Source organism: Chelonia mydas, chromosome 16 (genome assembly GCF_015237465.2).
Source record: "Chelonia mydas isolate rCheMyd1 chromosome 16, rCheMyd1.pri.v2, whole genome shotgun sequence".
Taxonomy (NCBI): Eukaryota; Metazoa; Chordata; order Testudines; family Cheloniidae; genus Chelonia; species Chelonia mydas.
Genome location: NC_057857.1, coordinates 5,506,237 through 5,524,904, shown reverse-complemented (window position 1 = coordinate 5,524,904; position 18,668 = coordinate 5,506,237). Strand labels below are relative to the sequence as shown.

The window sequence follows — 18,668 nt, the reverse complement described above, 5'->3', positions numbered from 1 at the left end:
CCCTGTGAGGGCGCATCCCCCTGTTTTACGGATGGGGAAACTGAGGCATGCAGCAGGGACATGATTGGCTCACCGTGATGCACGGTGGATCAGGGGCAGAACTGGGGGGCGGTGTTTCTGAATGCCAGTCCTTGACTCCACCCACTACACCGCACTGCCTGGCCCTAGACCGCCTCATGGCTGTGGTAGCTGCAGATAAAGACAGGCTTGTGTGGTACCTTTTCTTTGCCCAACAGGCTGGCGGCTACAAAACAAATGTGTCCAACCCCTGCTGGCCCAAAGGCTATCAAAGGAACTTCATGCTCCAAGACGTCTACAACTCTCCCTGCACGGCAGCTGAGAAGCCTGACAGCTACGATCCCCAACGTACCATCGGCATGGACGGATCCGGGGATGCAGCCCAGTGCCGCCTGCATGTGGACAGTCTCTTCAATTTCACCAGCTGCGGCTTCTCCAGCTGCTCCTTTGATGGGGTTTTCCAGCCCGACCTTTCGGGAAACTTCATTGTAAGTGTCCCGAGGTTGCAGGTCTAGTGGGCAGCCGGCAGCCTCTGACTGTTAGTGCTGGCTCCCACGTATTGTGCATGGGGCAGCCCAGAGCCCTGGAGCCCGAGTCTCCTACTGAATGCTATGGGAGCCCCTTCTATCCTGCAGCTGGAGAATTAGGCTCTAGGTGCAAGGAGGTTGCTGGAATGGGAATGGGGCCTTGGGTATGCTCAGCGCAGTGGTTAGCAGCAAGAGTGCTGCCCCCTGCGGGTGAGATGAATATACCCCAAACTCTGCTCCCACGTTGAATCAACAAGCCCGGCCTTTGTGTCCGAGCAGGGAAATTGAGGGCTGTGCTAGTGAGCTTCTGCTTTCTCACCTCCTCTCTCCCTGGCATCAGGCCTTCTCTGCCTTTTTCTACACGGTGGATTTTATCCAGACAGTGATGAAGAGACGCGTGGCCTCGCCAGATGATCTTAACGCTGCTGCCGAAACCATCTGCAGTACCAGCTGGACCGAGGTGAGTGCCCTGGTAGCAGAGGGCTAGTCTAATGGGTGTCAGACGATCTAGGAGGCCAGCCTGGATTTCCATGCCCTATAGGCCTGCAGCCAAAATAGCATGGGCTGTGGATCCTGTTATATCTCACAAGCTCCAGGACTCAGGACTGGGCTAGGATGTCTCCAACCCCTTGGTATTGCAGTAGGGCTGCCAACATTGTATTTCAAAAATACAGGACAGATCTCAGATGTCCTCAGTCTCGACTTGAACCTCTGGGGGCAATTCCCTTCCATCCCCGCCGTGCCCCACAGACTGGCTCCCCGGTGGCCAGCTCAATCCCCTGCCTGTTGGGGTTCACCTGAAGTGGTGGGCCAGGGACCAGCAGCAGCACCACACTGGCATGGGTGGACATGGGCAGCTGGCTGGTGGCTGAGCAGAGAGGCAGCAGGTCCAGATTGCACTGCTCTGCCTCCTCCCCCTGCCACACTGTGGCCAGCTGGCTCGGTGCCTCGTCCTCAACTGGCAGGCCAAGGTCAGATGGGGGAGGAGCCCGTGTGTCCACGCACCCCCACTCAGCCACCCCCACTCCTCCCATCCCCATGTGTCCTTGCACCCCCACTACCCGCTGTCCCCACTAGGGTTGCCAACCCTCCCAATTTCACCGGGAGTCTCCTGGAATCAGGCCCTATCTCCCGCAGGCTACTGATGCCAAACTGGGAGATTTTAGATGCTAAAAGTCCGGCGGTGCAGCAGGGCTAAGGCAGACCAATGGGAGCTGCGGAAACAGAGCCTGCAGGCAGGGGCAGCACATGGAAACCCCCTGCCTCCTCCAGGGGCCACAGGGACATGCGCCGACTCCACAGCTCTCATTGGCCAGGGAACTGTGGCCAATGGAGCTGCTGGGGTGGTGCCTGTGGGCTGGGGCAGCACGTGGAGACCCCTGGCCCTGCCACCTAGTAGCCACTGCTAGACAGATGTGCCGGTCACTTTCAGGAGCCGCCCAAGGTAAGTGCCACCCCCCTCACCTCAACCCCCTGCCCCAGCCCAGAGCCTACGTCCCGCACCCAAAATCCCTCCCAGAGCCTGACCCCTCACCCCCTCCTACACCCAAACTCCCTCCCAGAGCCCACACCCCCTCCTGCACCTCAACTCCCTCCCTCAGGCTCAGCCCAGAGCCCCTTCCCACACTCCAAACCCCTCAGCTCCACACCTCAAGCCCAGATCCTGCACCCCCTCCCGCACTCCAACCCCCTGCCCCAGCCTGGGGAAAGTGTGTGAGGGTGGGGGAGAGCGAGGGAGTGGGGGGTGGGGCCTCAGAGAAGGGGCGTGGCAGGGGTATGGTCATGGGGAAGGGGCGGGGCAATGGTGTTTGGGTTTGTGCGATTAGACAGTTGGCAACCCTAGTCCCCATGTGGCCCTGCACCCCCACTCAACTCCTGGCTCAGTTTTGTCACCCACTAACTCCTGTGTCCCTGCCCGAGTCTGTCCCCCCGACTAGCCCTTATGAACCCATGTGCATGACCCCCCCCCCCCAGCACCCCTGTGTGCCCCGCTCTGTCCATCCGTCCGCCCCCCCAACATACACACACACACATATCCTGTGCCTCCTAACTGGCCTCATGGACAGGGTGCTGTGAGGAAAGCAGCCTCTGCCCCCTCCATCTCCGCAGCTGTCTGCTCTGGCTCATGAGCCCGCTGCCCTGAGTAATGGGCTCAGGTTGCAGTGTGGGAGGCTTAGGTTGGACGTTAGGAAAACCTTTTTCACTAGGAGGGTGGTGAAGCACTGGAATGGATTACCTAGGGAGGTGGTGGAATCTCCTTCCTTAGAGGTTTTTAAGGTCAGGCTTGACAAAGCCCTGGCTGGGATGATTTAGTTGGGGATTGGTCCTGCTTTGAGCAGGGGGTTGGACTAGATGACCTCCTGAGGTCCCTTCCAACCCTGATATTCTACGATTCGATGATTCTAGGAGGCCACAGCAGCCCCTGGTGGAAGAAGGTTGTAATAGCAGCTTCCCTGCGCCTCCCCATCCCAGATCCCCCTCCCTGTGAAGGGTCTATAACTGATTCTGATGGGCCAGAGCAGGGAGGACTCATCTCTTTTCTTTCTGTCCCCTCTTTCTTCCCCGTCCATGGTGGCCAGCTGCGGCTAAAAGCCCCAAAGCAGGAGAAGTGGTTGCCGGATTACTGCACGGTTGCCAACTTTGTTTATCTGCTGATCACCAAGGGCTACCACTTTGATGAGAGCTCTTTCCCCAACATCGCCTTCCAGAAAAAGGTTGGTATTTGGCCCCGATGGGGTCCCGCCATTAGCCAGGCTCTGCCATGCAGCAGCTGTCTGTCTCTCTCATTGTTTGCCAACATATGACATGGGGAAGCCCTAGTCTGATGGGTTTTGCCAGGATCCCTGCAGGAAATGAGCTTGAGTGAAGGCTTTTCGCAGGGACAGGGATCCTGACGGGTGCCCAGGTTGGACAGTTGCTTTTACTTGAAATGGATGTTACTTCTGTGAGCTAGAGAAGATGCCTCAGAGGAGGAGAAATGGCCAATGGGACGTTGTGGATGGTTCTCGGAAAACTTCCGTTCAGTGCAGAGCAGCAGAAAGGCTGATGGAATGTTCGGGAGTGTTAGGAAAGGGATAGAAAATAAGACAGTAAATATCAGAATGCCACCTTATAAAACCATGAATACTGTGTGCAGTTCTGGTCGCCCCATCTCAAAAAGGACATAGTGGAACTGGAAAAGGTTCAGAGAAGGGCAAAAAAGATAATCGGAGGTATGGAACAGCTTCCGTCTGAAGAGAGATTAAAAGGATTAGTGCTGTTCATTTTTGAAAAGAGATGACTAAGGCGGGATAAGATAGAGGTCATGAATGGTGAGAAGAAAATGAATAGAGAAGTGTTATTTACCTTTTTCCACAATACAAAAACCGGGGTCTCCAGATGAAATTAACAGACAGCAGGTTTAATACAAACAAGAGGAAGGACTTTATCACACAACACACTGTTAACCTGTGAAACTCACTGCCAGGGGATGTTGTGATGGCCAAATGTTCCAAAAAGAACTAGATAAGTTCACGGAGGATAGGTCCATCAATGGCTAATAGCCAAGATGGTCACGGATATAGCCCCATGCTTAGGGTGACCCTAACCTCTGACTGCCAGAAGCTGGGGCTAGGTAACAGGAGTGGATCTCTCCAAAATTGCTCTGTTCTGTACACTCCCCCTGAAGCTCTGTGACTGGCCACTGTTGGAGACAGGACACTGGGCTAGATGGACCATGGTCTGATCCAGTAGGGCTGTTCTTATGTTCTTAAACACCTCTTTAGTCTTGGGCGGGGAACAGGCCACATCGTGCTGAACTTCATGCGGCCTTTTCCTAGGGAGAAAATAACTCCTGACTACAGAGGATGTAAACTCAGCCCAGATTTCGATATCAGTTACTCTAGTGTAAATCAGGAGTGGCTCTACTGAGATCAGTGGAGTTACATTGGATTTACTCTGGTGTAAAAAAGATCAGGATCTAGCCCGCTGAGCCCAGTTCCTCTGTAAACAGACCACAGGGACGAAGAAAACAGTCAGCACTGCATAGGGAGCAGGGCAGAAGGAGGAGCCCCGCCCAGGAGCAGCACCAGCAGCTCTGTTCCACGCGCTCCCCTTATTCCTCAGGCACCGCCAGGATGGCAGTAGCTGAGCGCTGGGCTGTGCACTGGCCTCCAGAACTGCTTCGTTCGGTTGCCTAAAGGCAGCAGGGTCCTGGGAATGGAGCAAAGGACGGGGACGCCTGGGTTCTATTCACCTCACTGGCTTGCTGAGAGTCAAAGGTCTTCTCGGCCTCCCGTTGCCCCACCTTGGCAATGCAGCTGGGCTTTGCCCACCGTTGTGAAGCCTTTCCAGATCTCAGGATGAGCGAGGGCTAAGAATTGATGATGATGAGAGAGACCAGGAGAGGGTCACTCACAGTAGCAGTGGAGGGAACAGGCAGGGTAATGGGTGATTCCCTTTGCTACTGCAGCTACTCCTAGCCTCTGAGGGTACCTCCACGCTGCAGTTAGACACCTGCTGCTGGCCCATGCCAGCTGGCTCACGGGGCCTGAGCTAAGAAGCTAACTGCGGTGTAGATGTTTGGGCTCAGGCTGGAGCCCCGGATCTAGGACCTTGCAAGGTGGGAGGGTCCCAGAGCTCAGGCCGGAACGTCTACACCGCAGTGAAACAACCCCTTAGCCCGAGCCCCTTAGCCCGAGCCAGCTGGCAGGGGCCCACCACGGGTGTCTGACTGCAGCGTAGACATACCCTCGTGAGGCAATGTTACTAGCAAGACTCTGAGCTGCTTTGTCTTGCTGTTCTCACAGGCTGGGGACACTTCCATCGGCTGGGCCCTGGGCTACATGCTGAACCTCACCAACATGATCCCGGCTGACGAAGCGGGTTTCCGAAAGGGCGCGAACTACAGCTCCTGGGTCGTCCTCATCCTCCTCTTCGCGGCTGTAATCCTGATGGCACTGGTGACAGCGTTCTGCCTGCTCCGGTCTGGCAAGCAGCACCGCACCATGTAGGAGGTGGGCGGAAGAGGCCAAGAGACATGGCTCCCTGGAGCTGACGTGAGCGCCACTGATCCTGGCAGGTGACCCAGCATCCTACATACTTCAGATGTGAGCGTTTCCTGGAGGCCCTGTCCCTCCCCGCTGCCTGTTCGTAGCCCTGAGGGAAACCAGTCCTGTTGCCTTTCTTTCATCCCTGATTGGAAGCCGGAGAAGCGGACAGAAGAGGAAAACTGACACCCAGGGAGTTGCATGAGGAGCAAATGTAAATGGTTTCCTAGTGCATCCCCTTTGGTGCATCCTGGAGCAGCGTCAGAGCCTGGACAGCCAGATCCAGGGCATCCTCCTTTGCCTGCCACCAGACGGAGACCAGACACAAAGTAAACGGACAGCAACAGCCAGCAGGCAACTGGCTCTGTGCAAAGGAAGGGAGGTTTTTATACTCACATCCAAGGGGGTGGGGTTCATGGTGGAGAGGGTTACTTACCTAAGCATCTCTGGAAGGCTTTTCCCTCCAGCCCCCCTACCTGGAGACCTGTCCTATCCCTTCCCGGGAATTTGTGACTTGTGGTCCTGGGTGTTATCCATGGACCTGCACTATCTTCCTTGAGCAAGGACCAAATCACAGCCCCCAGGAAGTCTCTGGGAGTTTGGCCATTGATCTCAGTGGTATTCGGCTCTCCCCAGGCCTGGGAAGCCCCTCCATCTCTGCAGAGCAGTGTTGCCCAGGACAGGCTCTGACAATCTAGGGGGGCTTCCACTCTTAGGACCACAATGCAGTGTGTGGCCTCTTTTGTTTGTTTACAATTGGCGCTGCTCCTAGCCAATCCTGCCTGCCGAGGGGGAAGTTTTAAGATTTAGGGTGGGGGTGGAGCCTGAGCAGGTGTGTAATTCAACAGGGGGTGCCCTGGGTACCTTAGGGAGCATCGTAAACCATCCCCCTGGCATGATGGAGAAAATTCTCAGGGCTCCCTCGCACAGCCCTGAGACCTTCTCTGAGCTGCCAGCTAAGACACACCGGGGCAGGGCATGTTGAGACCCAAACCCTCCACCCCCACAGGGCCAGTGCAAGGAGGTTTCACACCCTAGGCGAAACTTCCACCTTGCGCTGCCCCCCTTCCCCCACCCTGCGGCAGCTCCCCACCGCTGCCCCCTCCCCTCGGCCCGGGGAGCGCCCCCTGCGGCAGTTCCCCACCGCTGCCCCCTCCCCTCGGCCCGGGGAGCCCCCCCTGCGGCAGCTCCCCATCCCAGCTCACCTCTGCTCCGCCTCCTCCCTGAGCACGCCACTGCTTCTCCCGCCTTCCAGGCTTGCGATGCCAAACCAGCTGTTTGGCGCACAAGCCTGGGAGGGAGAGAAGCAGAGCGGGGCGGTGCTCAGGGGAGGCGGCAGAGCAGGGGTGAGTTGGGACAGGGAGCGGTTCCCCTGTGTGGCCCCCCCCCCGTTACTTGCTGCAGGCGGCCCTCCCCGCACCCCCCTGCCCCAGCTCACCTCCGTGCCACCGCCGCCCCCCACCACTTGGTGCCCTAGGAGACCGCCTAGTTCGCCTAGTGGTTGCACCGGCCCTGCACCCCCAGCCTCATCAGCCTGGGGACAGGGAGGGTCTGTCTTTAGTTCTAGATAAGATCAAACAGGGATTTGTAGGTTTTAATGATCACAAAAACTAACAATGTAACAATGTAAACCCACAGGAGGATTTTAGATGAAACGGCAAATAACCTTTGTTAAAGGGAAGCTACCCCGAGACACCTGTAGGGTGGTGGAGACTGTATAACACTGAGCTCTTCCAAACGTTTCCTGAGGCAGAGCTCCGAGCTTGCAGCAGAGCTGCTGTGACTGGATGTGATTGCACTCCTTGTAAGGCCACCAGGCAGCCTACGCGATAGTTATGCCTTTGGGGAGCTCAGTTGACGGTGTCACCTCTGTCGGGGGTTCTCAGAATATTGTGCGGCTTAGCCAAAGCACAGAGCTGGCACTTCTATTTCTGAGTGATGAAATACACACATTTCCAAAGAAGTGGAAGAGAAATTGCTGCTGATAAAATCCAGGTCAATATTTGAAAATTTGAAATGTCAAGACTGTGTAACATTCTCTTATCAGGATGGAAAGATCAGCTCACTGCAGAGTAAGAGCTTATACTAAATATAATTGCACAGTGGTGAATTTATCACAAACTATAATCCCACTAATAAATTTATATCCTCAGTCTGTTCGCTAAGCAGGTGATTTCACTACTAAGATGGTAGGGATGTTGCAGTTTGCCAGTCCAGTTACATGCCAATCAATTTAAGCAACAATGAAAGATCTGTTCCAATCAGAACTGCAGGGATGGTGTAGGGAGAGTACACCCAGCAATAACTCTACGATTACTGTTTGGAAGTTTAGACACTTAGTTACAAAAAATCAGTTTAAACCAAAATGGCCTTCCCCGCTACTCATAACCCAGAGCTAATCATTTCCTCCCTAAGTCCACAAATATTGAACGCTCGTACCACAGACTGACCCTCACTCTCTGCGTGAAGCAGTTTAATGTTGTTTCGAGTTTCTCCCCAATACACGTAACAAACGTGATAGGAACTGCAGCCCAGGGGCCGGATTCCTGCGAATCCCTCTGCTGCTTTACTTTACACACGTTAAACCACTGACACCCTGTTGCTCTAAAAAAATTCACTTTCCACTTCTGTATCCTTTGCCTGAGAAGTCATCGCTTTTTTGTAACCACATCCCAGGACGCGTTTTGGCTTTGACTGCACTAAAGGGGGGTGCTCGCTCTCTAATAGCTTTAGTCTGCTGGGCAGCACAGGGCCAGTTCAATCACCTTTACAGCAAAGTCTTGAAACAAGTTTTGTGCCTCAGACCTTTTCAGTCACTGGCTGATTTTGATTCCTTCTGTGGCTCACCCCGGCTCAGCCCCATTTCCAGTGAGGAGATGGCACTGTCCAAGGGCCAGCTCTTTAGCTGCCACTTTTAGCAAGCCAGTGAGACAAACGGAGGCAGTTCTCTTGTGATTTGACAACTGGACAGCCGTTGTTCTGGGCGTATCTTCAGGACAAGAGAGTTCTTTACTTGAAACCCCGGTGTGGATTTTTCCAATGTGCAGTTCAGACCCAATGGGATACCTGCTAGGGACACCCTGTTTTTACTGACAGTGGGTGTTTAACAAACCTCGTCATTTTCCTCAGGGGCTCTGGCCAGGGGCTGAGATGGCAAGTCCCCATCCATGACTGTCCCCTCACAAACAGGGCCAGCTTTGACTCTGCTCTTCAGACAGTCTGGCCGTGTCCCTTGGACAGGTTTTAGACTTGGTCCAGCTCACTCCTCTAGATTACTTTTACAAAGGAGGGGATGACGCTGTGGGTGTCTTTACTCCTCCTTTGTAGACAACCCCATTCTGCAGCACAAACCCACATAGCGGGGCTGGCCGTGCAAAGAGAAGTGGAGAACAGGAGGCTTCTACCTGACCCATGGTAGCCAACGTTGGGTGATTACTTGCCCCTTACTGACTCCATCAGTTTGCCTCTCTTCTGCTCATGAAACTTTTATTAAAACAAGATGGAAATGTTATAATGTTGTGTGTCTGGTTTGGGTTTTTTAAAAACCTGGGCCGCCTGCAAACGAGTGTCGACCAGAAAGTTGTCAAGAGACCCTCTTCCTTCTGGAAAGCCCTACTGAGCCAATGAGGGGCAGGTAAGTACTTCACTGTTAGTTAAGAGGACGGGGGCAAATTGTCTTCATGGGTTACAGATGGGCCATCATAAAGGTACCAAACGCCTAGACAGCCCACAGCAGACGTGTGTGTCAGGGCCAGGGAAAGGAGCTCTGAGCCAGGGGGTACAGAGTGGGCAAATGGATGGAGGTGGCTGATGCCCCTGCCATGGGAGTACAAAGGGCGTTGTAGCTCCAGGGGAGGAGGTTGTGAAGAGCTAAGCGGCTGCCCAGCTGGCAGAGTGGGCCTTGGGCATTGGACCCTCCCTTCTAGGGCATGGAGAGAACAGGAAGTTCTGCATTGCCCTCGCCATGCTCGGAACACTTGCAGCTCGGCATTAAGACAATGAATTTAACCCAAGCTCATGCTTCAGGACTTCAACCAGCCGCCTTCAGGGCTCAGGAAGGAATTTCTCCCCCACTGCTCCCCATGCACAATTGGTCAGATGCATGCTGGGGATTTTTCACAAACAGCTGAGATAACCACCCCTCTGCGGTGGTACAGTGACTCCTCTACTCCAAGAGGCTTGGCTGGCTGCTTGCCCCCATGCGCAGGGTTACACTAATGGCCAGATTTGGGGTCGGGAAGGAATTTTCCACCAGATCAGATTGGCAGGAACCTGGGTAGTGTTTTTCCTTCCTCTGCAGTGTGGAGCAAGGAATCTGTGGGCATCATCACCTGAATCAGTTTCCTGTTATTGCAGGGGCCTCGGTCCTCTCCGCCTGGGGCACATAAGAGTTTAGTCTCCTGAGGTCTGGAAAGGGGAGACGATATTTGGCTCTCATTTGGGTCAAAATGAATCTGGAGTGATTCAGCAGTGAGCTGTCTTTTCTCTCGAGTGGGTGATAAAGTAGGGCCCAGACAGGGTGAGTGATTTAGCCCAGCTCGTGAGATGCATTAGTGGCAGGGCTGGGACCAGAACCCGGGAGTCCTGCCACTGAGGTGCACTAGACCTTAGGGCTGGAGTGTTGCTGAACAGAGGCTGTAAGAGGAGGGCAGAGCCTGGCTGGAGCAGGAGGCCGATATCGGCGCAGCAGTGAGCATGGCACCAAGGAGCGGAGAGAAGGCAAGAGCAGCCTTGTGAAAAATAACAGGCACAAAATGCAGTGGGGAGGCCTGGTGGGGCAACCACAGATACAGCCCTGCTGGGAAATGGCCCCCTCAGTGCCCTGAGGAGGGAGGGTCAGACCCAGACTGCTGTGAATTGGGGAAACTATGACCATGCCCAGTGGGGGAGGAATTGTGAGCCCTGCATCTCTCCCCAGTCCTTCGAGGCTTCTTCCTGGGGGGAGCCAGGAACACGGGGGCAAAGGGTCTGCGTGAGCTCCAGAGAGGAGGTCACAGCAGGAACCAAGCACCCATCACGACGCGAAAGGGGGTGAAATTAACAGGCTGTGAATCGAGAGGCAGGAACTCCAGTCCCTGGAACACAGCGCCTCGCATGACGGGGCCAACCTGCCCGCAAGCTGAATGCTGATACTTACAATCCAAACCAATCAGTTAAACTTTTGTTAAGCTTGTGAAGTCAAAAAATGCTGTACCCAGGGTGCTGGCACAGCCTTTCTTTAGCCCTCGGCCCTATGTGTTAATGAACCGATCACCTAGCCTGTGTTCTACGGGGCCGTGCCTCATTCAGGGCCCAGGACAGGCGGCGCTGGCTGAATGGGCTGCTAGTCAGTACTGCTGTTTACCCTCATTGGTCACGGTGTAGCCCCAGGCCTTATTTACTGCACACCATTCGAACCCGGCACGGCACGCAGGATTGTTAGTTTCCTCAGGGCTGTCTATGCTGCTCTCCTCATAGTTCTAGAGCTCGTCACACAGCATGATTAATTTTGCTTTACAACCCCCCTGTGGGGGGAGGGAAGCCTTAGCCTCCTTTTACACCTGGGGAACTAACACAGAGATTAAAGCACTTTACATGGGCAAACCATCACTTCCGCTGACTTCACTGGCAGCTGGGACGGCTCAGCCCTTCTGCAAATAAGACCCCTCTCCCCCTGGTCTCACACTGGGTACCGCACAGTAGCCATCTCAGAAAATGTTGGTTTAAGTGACTTGCCCAACATCATACAGGAGCTCTGTGGCACAGGCTTGACTAGAAGCCAGAGCTCCAGGACAGAGCCCGTCCTGCATCTTCCGGCAGATCCTGACCGTATTCACTAAACACCTTCCAGCCTCTGCAACAAATGCAGCAGGGGTCTCACAGACACTAGCCTCCTCCCTACACAACCCTGATTATTTTCCAGCAGATTCTGTGCACTGAATGAGGCTGGGGTCCTGTGGGGATAAAACAGCATGTGATTAACACCTTTAGCACAAGGTGCGCACAAAAGGGAGAGATGTAAGGTTGCATGGCAAACCTTAATTCTGGCATTCCCCAACTTTTTTGAGTGCTTGACTTGCAACTTTCATGTTCTTTCAGCATGGTCGTCACAGGGTGGCTGGCCTCTTTAAGGGAAGTCAGGGCCCTGCTCAGCCCACCTGTAAGTAAGTAACTGCCTAGGTGGCTTGCTGGCTAATGAGCCCCTGTACCTGACAAACTACCACCAAAGGTCAGTTAGAGAGGAGCTCCCAGGGAAAGGAACGTGGGGAAGAGATCTCGCTGCCAGCTGCAGGAGACACAGCCTGGGTGCTGCTGGGAGGAGAGGTGCAGTCAGCCGGCAGGCCCTGGCTCCAGGGAAGGAATCCACGTCAAGATTGCCTGGCAGGTAAAGGGCTTGGATGAGGAACTGACAGACTCTGCTGGAGTCTGCTGCCCTGCTATGAACTCTGGGCTCTTGGATTTCCGTTAACAAATCAGACCCGCAGAAGGGGGCGCTGCTCAATGAATAAAACTCCTGCTGAGCCTATTGACAGCCCGAAGTGGGAAATGTAGGCAGGGCACAGCCACAGCACCATGCCTGGACGGAAGGGGGCGTTGGGGGGATGGCAGGTGTTCTTACCATTGCTTTTGGGCTGTAAAACTGGGATTGCACCAACCACTGTGTGGAAACTAGTTTATCAAGATTGTTCTGAGCCACTTTGAGTTCCACAGGGCAGTTTTCCCTGCAAAGAAGCCCTTAGGTGAGGTCTGGCTATGCTCCACGTTCCCTCCAGGCATGAGGCTCCTCCCAAGGGGTGGGGGCTAGCGTTTCTAAAGTGTCGCTCTGCCTGCACTGGGGAATGCAGATCATGGAGCCCCTTTACTTGTCTAATCCAGGGGCTCAATTCTGGAGCCCCCGGTTCTAACACCAGGTGCCGGGCTCTTGGCGTGGCATGTTGCTGCTATATCCCTCTACCCGCCCTTGTTCCTGGAGTCCACCTGCACATCTTATGCAGGCATCGAAGCGGTAGGTGCAGGCTGCAGGGGCGCTGACAGAGCTGGGCACAGGGTGTAGCCGCGGGACGGGGGTGGCAGGTCTAAGACGCACTGATGGGGTTCTGGTACGCATGGCAGAGCAATGCTACTGTGCCGTATTTCCAGTGGTCCGGTGCTCTCACAAGCCTTCTTCTTTCCCCCTCCCTGGTCTGGGTTTCCAAGAAAGAGAGCCTGGAGGTTGGACCAACAGCCAGAGGGAAAGGAGCAGCCAAGAGAGCCCAGCAGCCCAGGTTCCTTGCCATTCACCCCCTGTGTAAACTGGGTGGGTCTAGAAGGCAGGGGAGGAAGAGCAGACCCACACTTTTCACTTCAGGACAGGGGAGGAAGGAGCAGTGTGGGCCCAGAGCTGCAAGGGTCCTTCCTCCTCTCTTGTGAAAATGATATCGGCCAGACACCCTCCCCTCTGTGAACTCTCCTGTGGGGCAAAGGAGAGCTGGCCCGGTCGCAGGTGGTGTCCCTGACTGGCTGTCCTTCCCCTGAGGGCAGGAAGACCATGACAATCGGAAGGGCTAGCCCCAGCATAAAGCACCTAGCCTGGGATAATGAGAACAGTGACTACGACGCAAGAACAGAGCCCAGGAGTTAACAGACCATTACTAAGGTTGCAAAGCACGCCAAAGTTACAGTCGCCTGTTCAACCCGAATCCCCCCCGCCCCCCGAGACCGTCTTTAATCACCTGCTCTCATGCTACGGTTTCCACAGGACCCCTGCCTCCTTCGGTGCCGGGGCTCACTTCAGGAACAGCCAGCCTTCTCCTCGCTATGCAGTGGCCCTAGGCCTCTTCCCTGCACGCTATTCAGACCCTGCTCTGAAGATGAAATTACTAATTCATTTACACAGACAACCTTAGTTCAGGCGTTTCCAAACTTCCAAGCACTTGACTTTGCAACCTGACTATTCTCTCCACGTAGTTCTTGGGTAATATCGATGCAGGGCTCAGGGCGGGGGTCAGATGGCCTGATATGGACCCAGAACTCCCGCTAGTGCAGCAGTAAAGATGGGGGTGTCCTCTCTCCTAGTGAGTGAGGGTTCAGGCTATTGATGCTACTGGACGTTTCACGTGAGCACTGAGGGCAGAACAGACACCCCAGGGCAGGGACAGGCCCAGCAGCGGGACTGGGATCCTCCAGCCCACTCTGGGGGATACCTCCCTCCCTGGGCATTTACATCAGCCTTTCCCCTGCAGTAGCTGCCGCCGCCCCCCCCCCACAGTGATTTCACATGCTACCCCCATACCTCCCCCTTCTCTGTACCCCCATACCTCCCCCTCTTCGACCACCCCTAAACTTCACTTTGTCCAAAATGTCCATTTTTAGCTATATATTTGTATTAATTTTCCAACCTTTGCTGCTCACACAAAGTCCGTCTGGGCTTTGCACACCCCACCTCCACCCCACCCTAAATCCTTCCCTGCACTTCCCCGAGCCTCATGAATCGGCAGTGGAGGGGACGTTCCTCGCTCCCCAGGCGTCGCAATGCAGCTCTAGCCCCGGTCACACGCAGTACAAGTCGTAAAGGAGTCGGGACGGAGCTCCAGGCTCCCCCAGCTATTCCATGTCGTCTCCGTATTTGTTTCTCCTCATCCTCGTTTCTGCATTCTCTGTGGGATCTGGACTGTGGAGCTTTTCTGCAACAGATGAGAGAAAGCTATTTAGAAGTCAGACCGGCCAGGAACGCTGATAAAAACACCCACCCCCCACGTGGGGTAACTCAGTGAGACAGCACACCAGGCTCCCGGGATCCCCAGCAGAGACACCCCCGCACTCAGCAAGCAGTCCAGGGGAAGCATTACGGCACCTGCTTTTGGGTGCGTTTCCCTGTGCTCCCTGCTGTCACCTTACAAGGTGATCAGAGACCAGCATGACCCCAGGACACTAATGTGGGGGGGTTCTCAGCCCATTCCATCCCATCCCCCAGGAGAGGCACTAGGAATTAACCCGAAACCAGAACCAAACCACCTCTCCCTCCTCAATGAGACAGCCCCTAACTTGGATGAGGACCCGCTCAGACACCCATGGACGTGTCAAAAGCGTGGCAGATACAGGGGGCCTATGGGAGCCATTGCACTGCACTGGCTGCGTGCGCGGCTGCCTCGGGGATGGCGTCTCTAGCAGTTGATCCACAGAGAGGATAAACGACCGCGCGCTGCTGCCAATTAGGGGGATTCTCCTTGAGCGCAAGAGCTGCAGGCCTGGAATTCCAGCCTGGGCTTCGTAGGTGTGTGGGATTTATCTAGCGATTTTTGGTTAAACGACAAAGCACAAGATGCTACTGGAGCCAAGGCAGGACCCTTCAGAACTGGAGATGCAGCCCAAGTGAAACCAGCCACACGGAGCCCCAGGTACAGCAGGTAACTGCTGCCTCAGCAGTGAATGCCTCTCACCTTTGGCTACTCCCTGCGGGGACTGCCCTGTCTCCAGGTAGATCCAGAGGTTGGAACACTTCCGGGTCTCTATCCTGGTCACGGCGTAGCTGGCGACTGAACCTGCAACTGAAAGCACCAACAGGCAGGGGTGTTTCCAAATCCCATGGGAAGCAGAGGTGTCCCAGCAGGTGGGGTCCTGCTCTCTGTAAAGAACAACTGGGGCTGCGTGAAAAGGGCTGGCGGTTTCTGAGCCGCCTTTTGCTCGTCACTCGGATTCTGATCTCACTTTCACCCGCGTGAACCTGGAGTGATCCCCGGGAAGTCCAACGGTGTCACTGCAAACACGCTCCCTGGTGGGGGCCTCGCACCTGGCCTGAGTCAGTCTGAGCACTTTAAAGGGAAGCAGGGATTTCACTAAATCACAGGTGGGAGCGAGGATCCTTCTCTGGTAAGACAGAGCGGTGAGTCCTGTTCCTGGCTCTTGTGAACTACAGACAAACCCCAGGACCTTGGACTGCTAAGAGCGTAACATGCTTGCCCCGCCGATGGAACCCCTGGGGGATGGGGGCTGCCTGAGAGGCCCAGCGCGCATTGAGTACTGACCCACAGACAGCAGCACGTTCCACTGCAGGGGGTAAGGCAGCTTCTTGTTTATCAGCTTCTGCAGAACGAAAGCTGCTCCGATGCCTGTTAATACGAGACCCGCGTGAGTGTGGATGCAGTCACTGCAGCTGACCTCTCTGTTCCAGCTGGCATGCTCCTCCGGGCAGGGGCTGCATCTCCCTCTGGGTTTGGAAGGTGCTCGGCACACGGTGCCCCGCAATCTAACAGATGGCAGTGATAATGCCTTCCATCCAGAGACCCCAAAGCACAGAACAAGCATTGCTAACGCTACAGTACAGGGATCCCTTCAGCCAACCCTGAATGCAGCCCCTCCAGGGTAACAATTTAGGACAGGAAGTGAAGAATCACAAAACGGGAAGGGACCTCGAGAGGTCATCTAGTCCACTCCCCTGCGCTCATGGCAGGACTAAATATTATCTACACCAGTGGTTCTCAACCAGGGGTCCGTGGCCCACTGGGGGGCCATGAGCAGGTTTCAGGGGGTCTGCCAAAATAAGCCAGAGAGCAAGGCCAGCGTTAGACTCACTGGTGCCCGGGGCTGATGCCGAAGTCTGAGCCCCACCACCCTGCGTTGAAGCCAAAGCCTGAGCAACTTAGCTTTGCGGGGCCCCCCAGGCACTTGCCCTGCTTGCTACCCCACAATGCCAGCCCTGGCTTTTAATCTACTGGATATGCAGAAAAAGAGTCGTGGCACAGGGGGGGCATGGAGGTTTTTATAGCATGTTGGGAGAAGGGGGCCTCAGAAAGAAAAAGATTGAGAACCCCTGATCTAGACCATCCCTGACAGGTGTTTGTCTAACTGCTCTTAAAAATCCCCAATGTTGGAGATTCCACAACTTCCCTCGGCAATTTATTCCAGTGCGTAACCACCCTGACAGTTAGGAAGTTTTTCCTAATGTCCAACCTAAACCGCCCTTGCTGCAATTTAAGCCCATTGCTTCTTGTCCTGTCCTCAGAGGTTACGGAGAACCATTTTTCTCCCTCCTCCTTGTAACAACCTTTTATGTACTTGAAAACTGTTATCATGTCCCCTCTCTGTCGTCTCTTCTCCAGACTAAACAAACCCAATTTTTTCAATCTTCCCTCATAGATCATGTTTTCTAGACCTTTAATCATTTTTGTTGTTCTTCTCTGGACTTTCTCCAATTTGTCCACATCTTTCCTGACATGTGGCACCCAGAACTGGACACAATACTCCAGCTGAGGCCTAATCGGAGCGGAGCAGAGCGGAAAAATTACTTCTTGTCTCTTGCTTACAACACTCCCGCTAATACAACACGCTTGCGAATATCAGAGCCAATTGCAGCTGTGGGAAAATGTAGGGGGGCAGGATGCAATAACCCAGCTGAAAGTGGCCAGGTTAATTCCCTGACTACTGCAAAAGTCCCACGGGATGGAAGATAGTCACATGGATGAGACTTTGCTTTGATTTCTCCTCCACAAGATGGCAGCCCGTAGTGCCAGGCTGGGGCACTGGGGGAGGAGTGTCACTAGCTGAATCGCTCCTGCGGTGCCCTGCCTTTCCCACGGACTCTCACCCACATACCAACAGCCCCAACCCAGTTTGGCCTATAGCTCTAAAGGGAGCATGGCATGAAGTGCGACGCCTGCCGGCTCGGCCCCCGGGGAGGAGTCACACTGAGCACCTGGGCTTTGAACTGGTCCCTCTTGCAGCTCCAGCTAAACCCAGCAAAACTCTGCAGAGTCAGGGGGAGGAGGAGGAGGGCAGCCCTTCAGAGAGGAAGATGCCCAGAGCGTTGGCTCAGACCCCAGTGCTCCAGCCGGTCCATTGCTGGGAGCTGGATCAGCTGGGGGGATGCAAATGGGCAGTCTGAGAGCCAACGAGCTGGGGGATATGGCTGTTCCTGCCCTAGACCCTCAACCTGGCCTCTCCCTCCCCAGGCCCCGTGATGCCCAGTGGCCCCAACAGTGTCTGCCTGCAGAGCAGCAGGAGGGCCGCCCGCTGCACCCTACCTGTGATAAAGGTCCCGATGCCCTTCATGAACGCGTGGGACTGGCACAGAGCGTATTCCTGCAGCCCCTGGAACAGCAGCAAGGAAAGGGAGTTGGGGGCAGCAGACGAGACGGTGTGAAAAGGACAAACAAGGAAACCCTGGGCTCGAGTCTCCTCCCTCGCTGCGCCGGAACCTGCTTCTCCTTGGGTCCCGCTTTGATCCGCCCACGGCGACCCCCAGGTCCCTCTCGCTGAGCGGCCCCGGCACCTGGCTTCCGCCCCAGCCACCTGCCCGGGGAGCTCACCTGTCCCTCCCGACGTGCATCACCCGCCGCCTCGCACCTGCCAGCGGGCGGCTCGGGGACCCAGCAGCCTCCTGTCCGCTAACGTCCCTCAGTGCCTGCAGGGGCAAATCCTGCCCCCGCCCCGCTACTCACTGCGGGACACCTGCCCCCGGCCGTGCCCAGGGCAACGACAGCTGCTCCCCGCCCTACCTCTCGGAGCCGGTCCTGCCCCTGGCCCCTCACCCCACAGCTGCCCCGGCCCCGGGCTCTGGGATCGGCCCGCTCGAGCCCGGGGCTGCTGGCGAGCGGAAGGTCCTGGCCCGGGCTGGGGGCAGCGCACAGCCCCGATCTGCTCCCCGCGAGCCCCCGGCCACCAGCCCCCTCCGCCGCGGGACCGTGCGCCCGGCCCCGGCCCCTGCCCCGCCGGGGCCCCCCCATCCGAACCCCCAGGGCCGGGGCTGAGCCCCCCCCGCCTGCCCAGCCCGGCCCCTGCCACCGACCGGGTGTTTCGCAGCCACGGTGTCGTCCACCCGCGACAGCCCCAGGTTCACCATGGCCGCAGAGAGCCCCTAGACCGCGCCCCCGGCTCCCGGCGCGCCCTGCCCGGCCACCGCCCCGGCTGCCAGCCCGGCTCTTCCTGCTTCCTCCGGCAGCGAGGGAGGGCCCGGCCCGGCCCGGCGAGCAGCACCATCTGCAGGGCTGGCTGCCCTGGCCACGGCTCCGCCTCGGGGCCGCTCTCCTCTCGCCCACCGGACCGCCCCGGGGTGCCCCTGGCTGAACCGCCGCGCAGTCGGGTGTGTGTGTCTACGCGTGGGTGCAGAGGTCGTGCGCTTCTGTCGGCATATGTGTGTCTC

General features: G+C 56.1%; 2 protein-coding genes across 2 annotated transcripts in view; one reads left to right on the top strand and one right to left on the bottom strand.

Moving 5' to 3' along the window:
* The window catches only part of ENTPD2 (ectonucleoside triphosphate diphosphohydrolase 2), a 43,007-nt gene extending 36,305 nt beyond the window's left edge, over positions 1 to 6,702 (top strand). The window contains exons 6-9 of the mRNA XM_037879819.2: positions 237 to 506; positions 886 to 1,005; positions 3,125 to 3,259; positions 5,333 to 6,702. Coding sequence (XP_037735747.1) covers positions 237 to 506; positions 886 to 1,005; positions 3,125 to 3,259; positions 5,333 to 5,536 — 729 coding nt within the window. The 3' untranslated portion in view covers positions 5,537 to 6,702. The remainder of the gene's footprint in view (positions 1 to 236; positions 507 to 885; positions 1,006 to 3,124; positions 3,260 to 5,332) is intronic.
* A 1,916-nt stretch (positions 6,703 to 8,618) lies between these two features.
* Positions 8,619 to 18,455, bottom strand: TMEM141 (transmembrane protein 141). Its single transcript, XM_037879714.2, has 5 exons — positions 18,315 to 18,455; positions 17,551 to 17,617; positions 15,556 to 15,639; positions 14,971 to 15,078; positions 8,619 to 14,214 (listed from the first exon to the last, which is right to left on the bottom strand). The coding sequence occupies exons 1-5, from the start codon at positions 18,366 to 18,368 to the stop codon at positions 14,135 to 14,137; spliced, it is 393 nt and encodes a 130-aa protein (XP_037735642.1). The 5' UTR covers positions 18,369 to 18,455; the 3' UTR covers positions 8,619 to 14,134.
* Between the last annotated feature and the right edge of the window lie 213 nt (positions 18,456 to 18,668).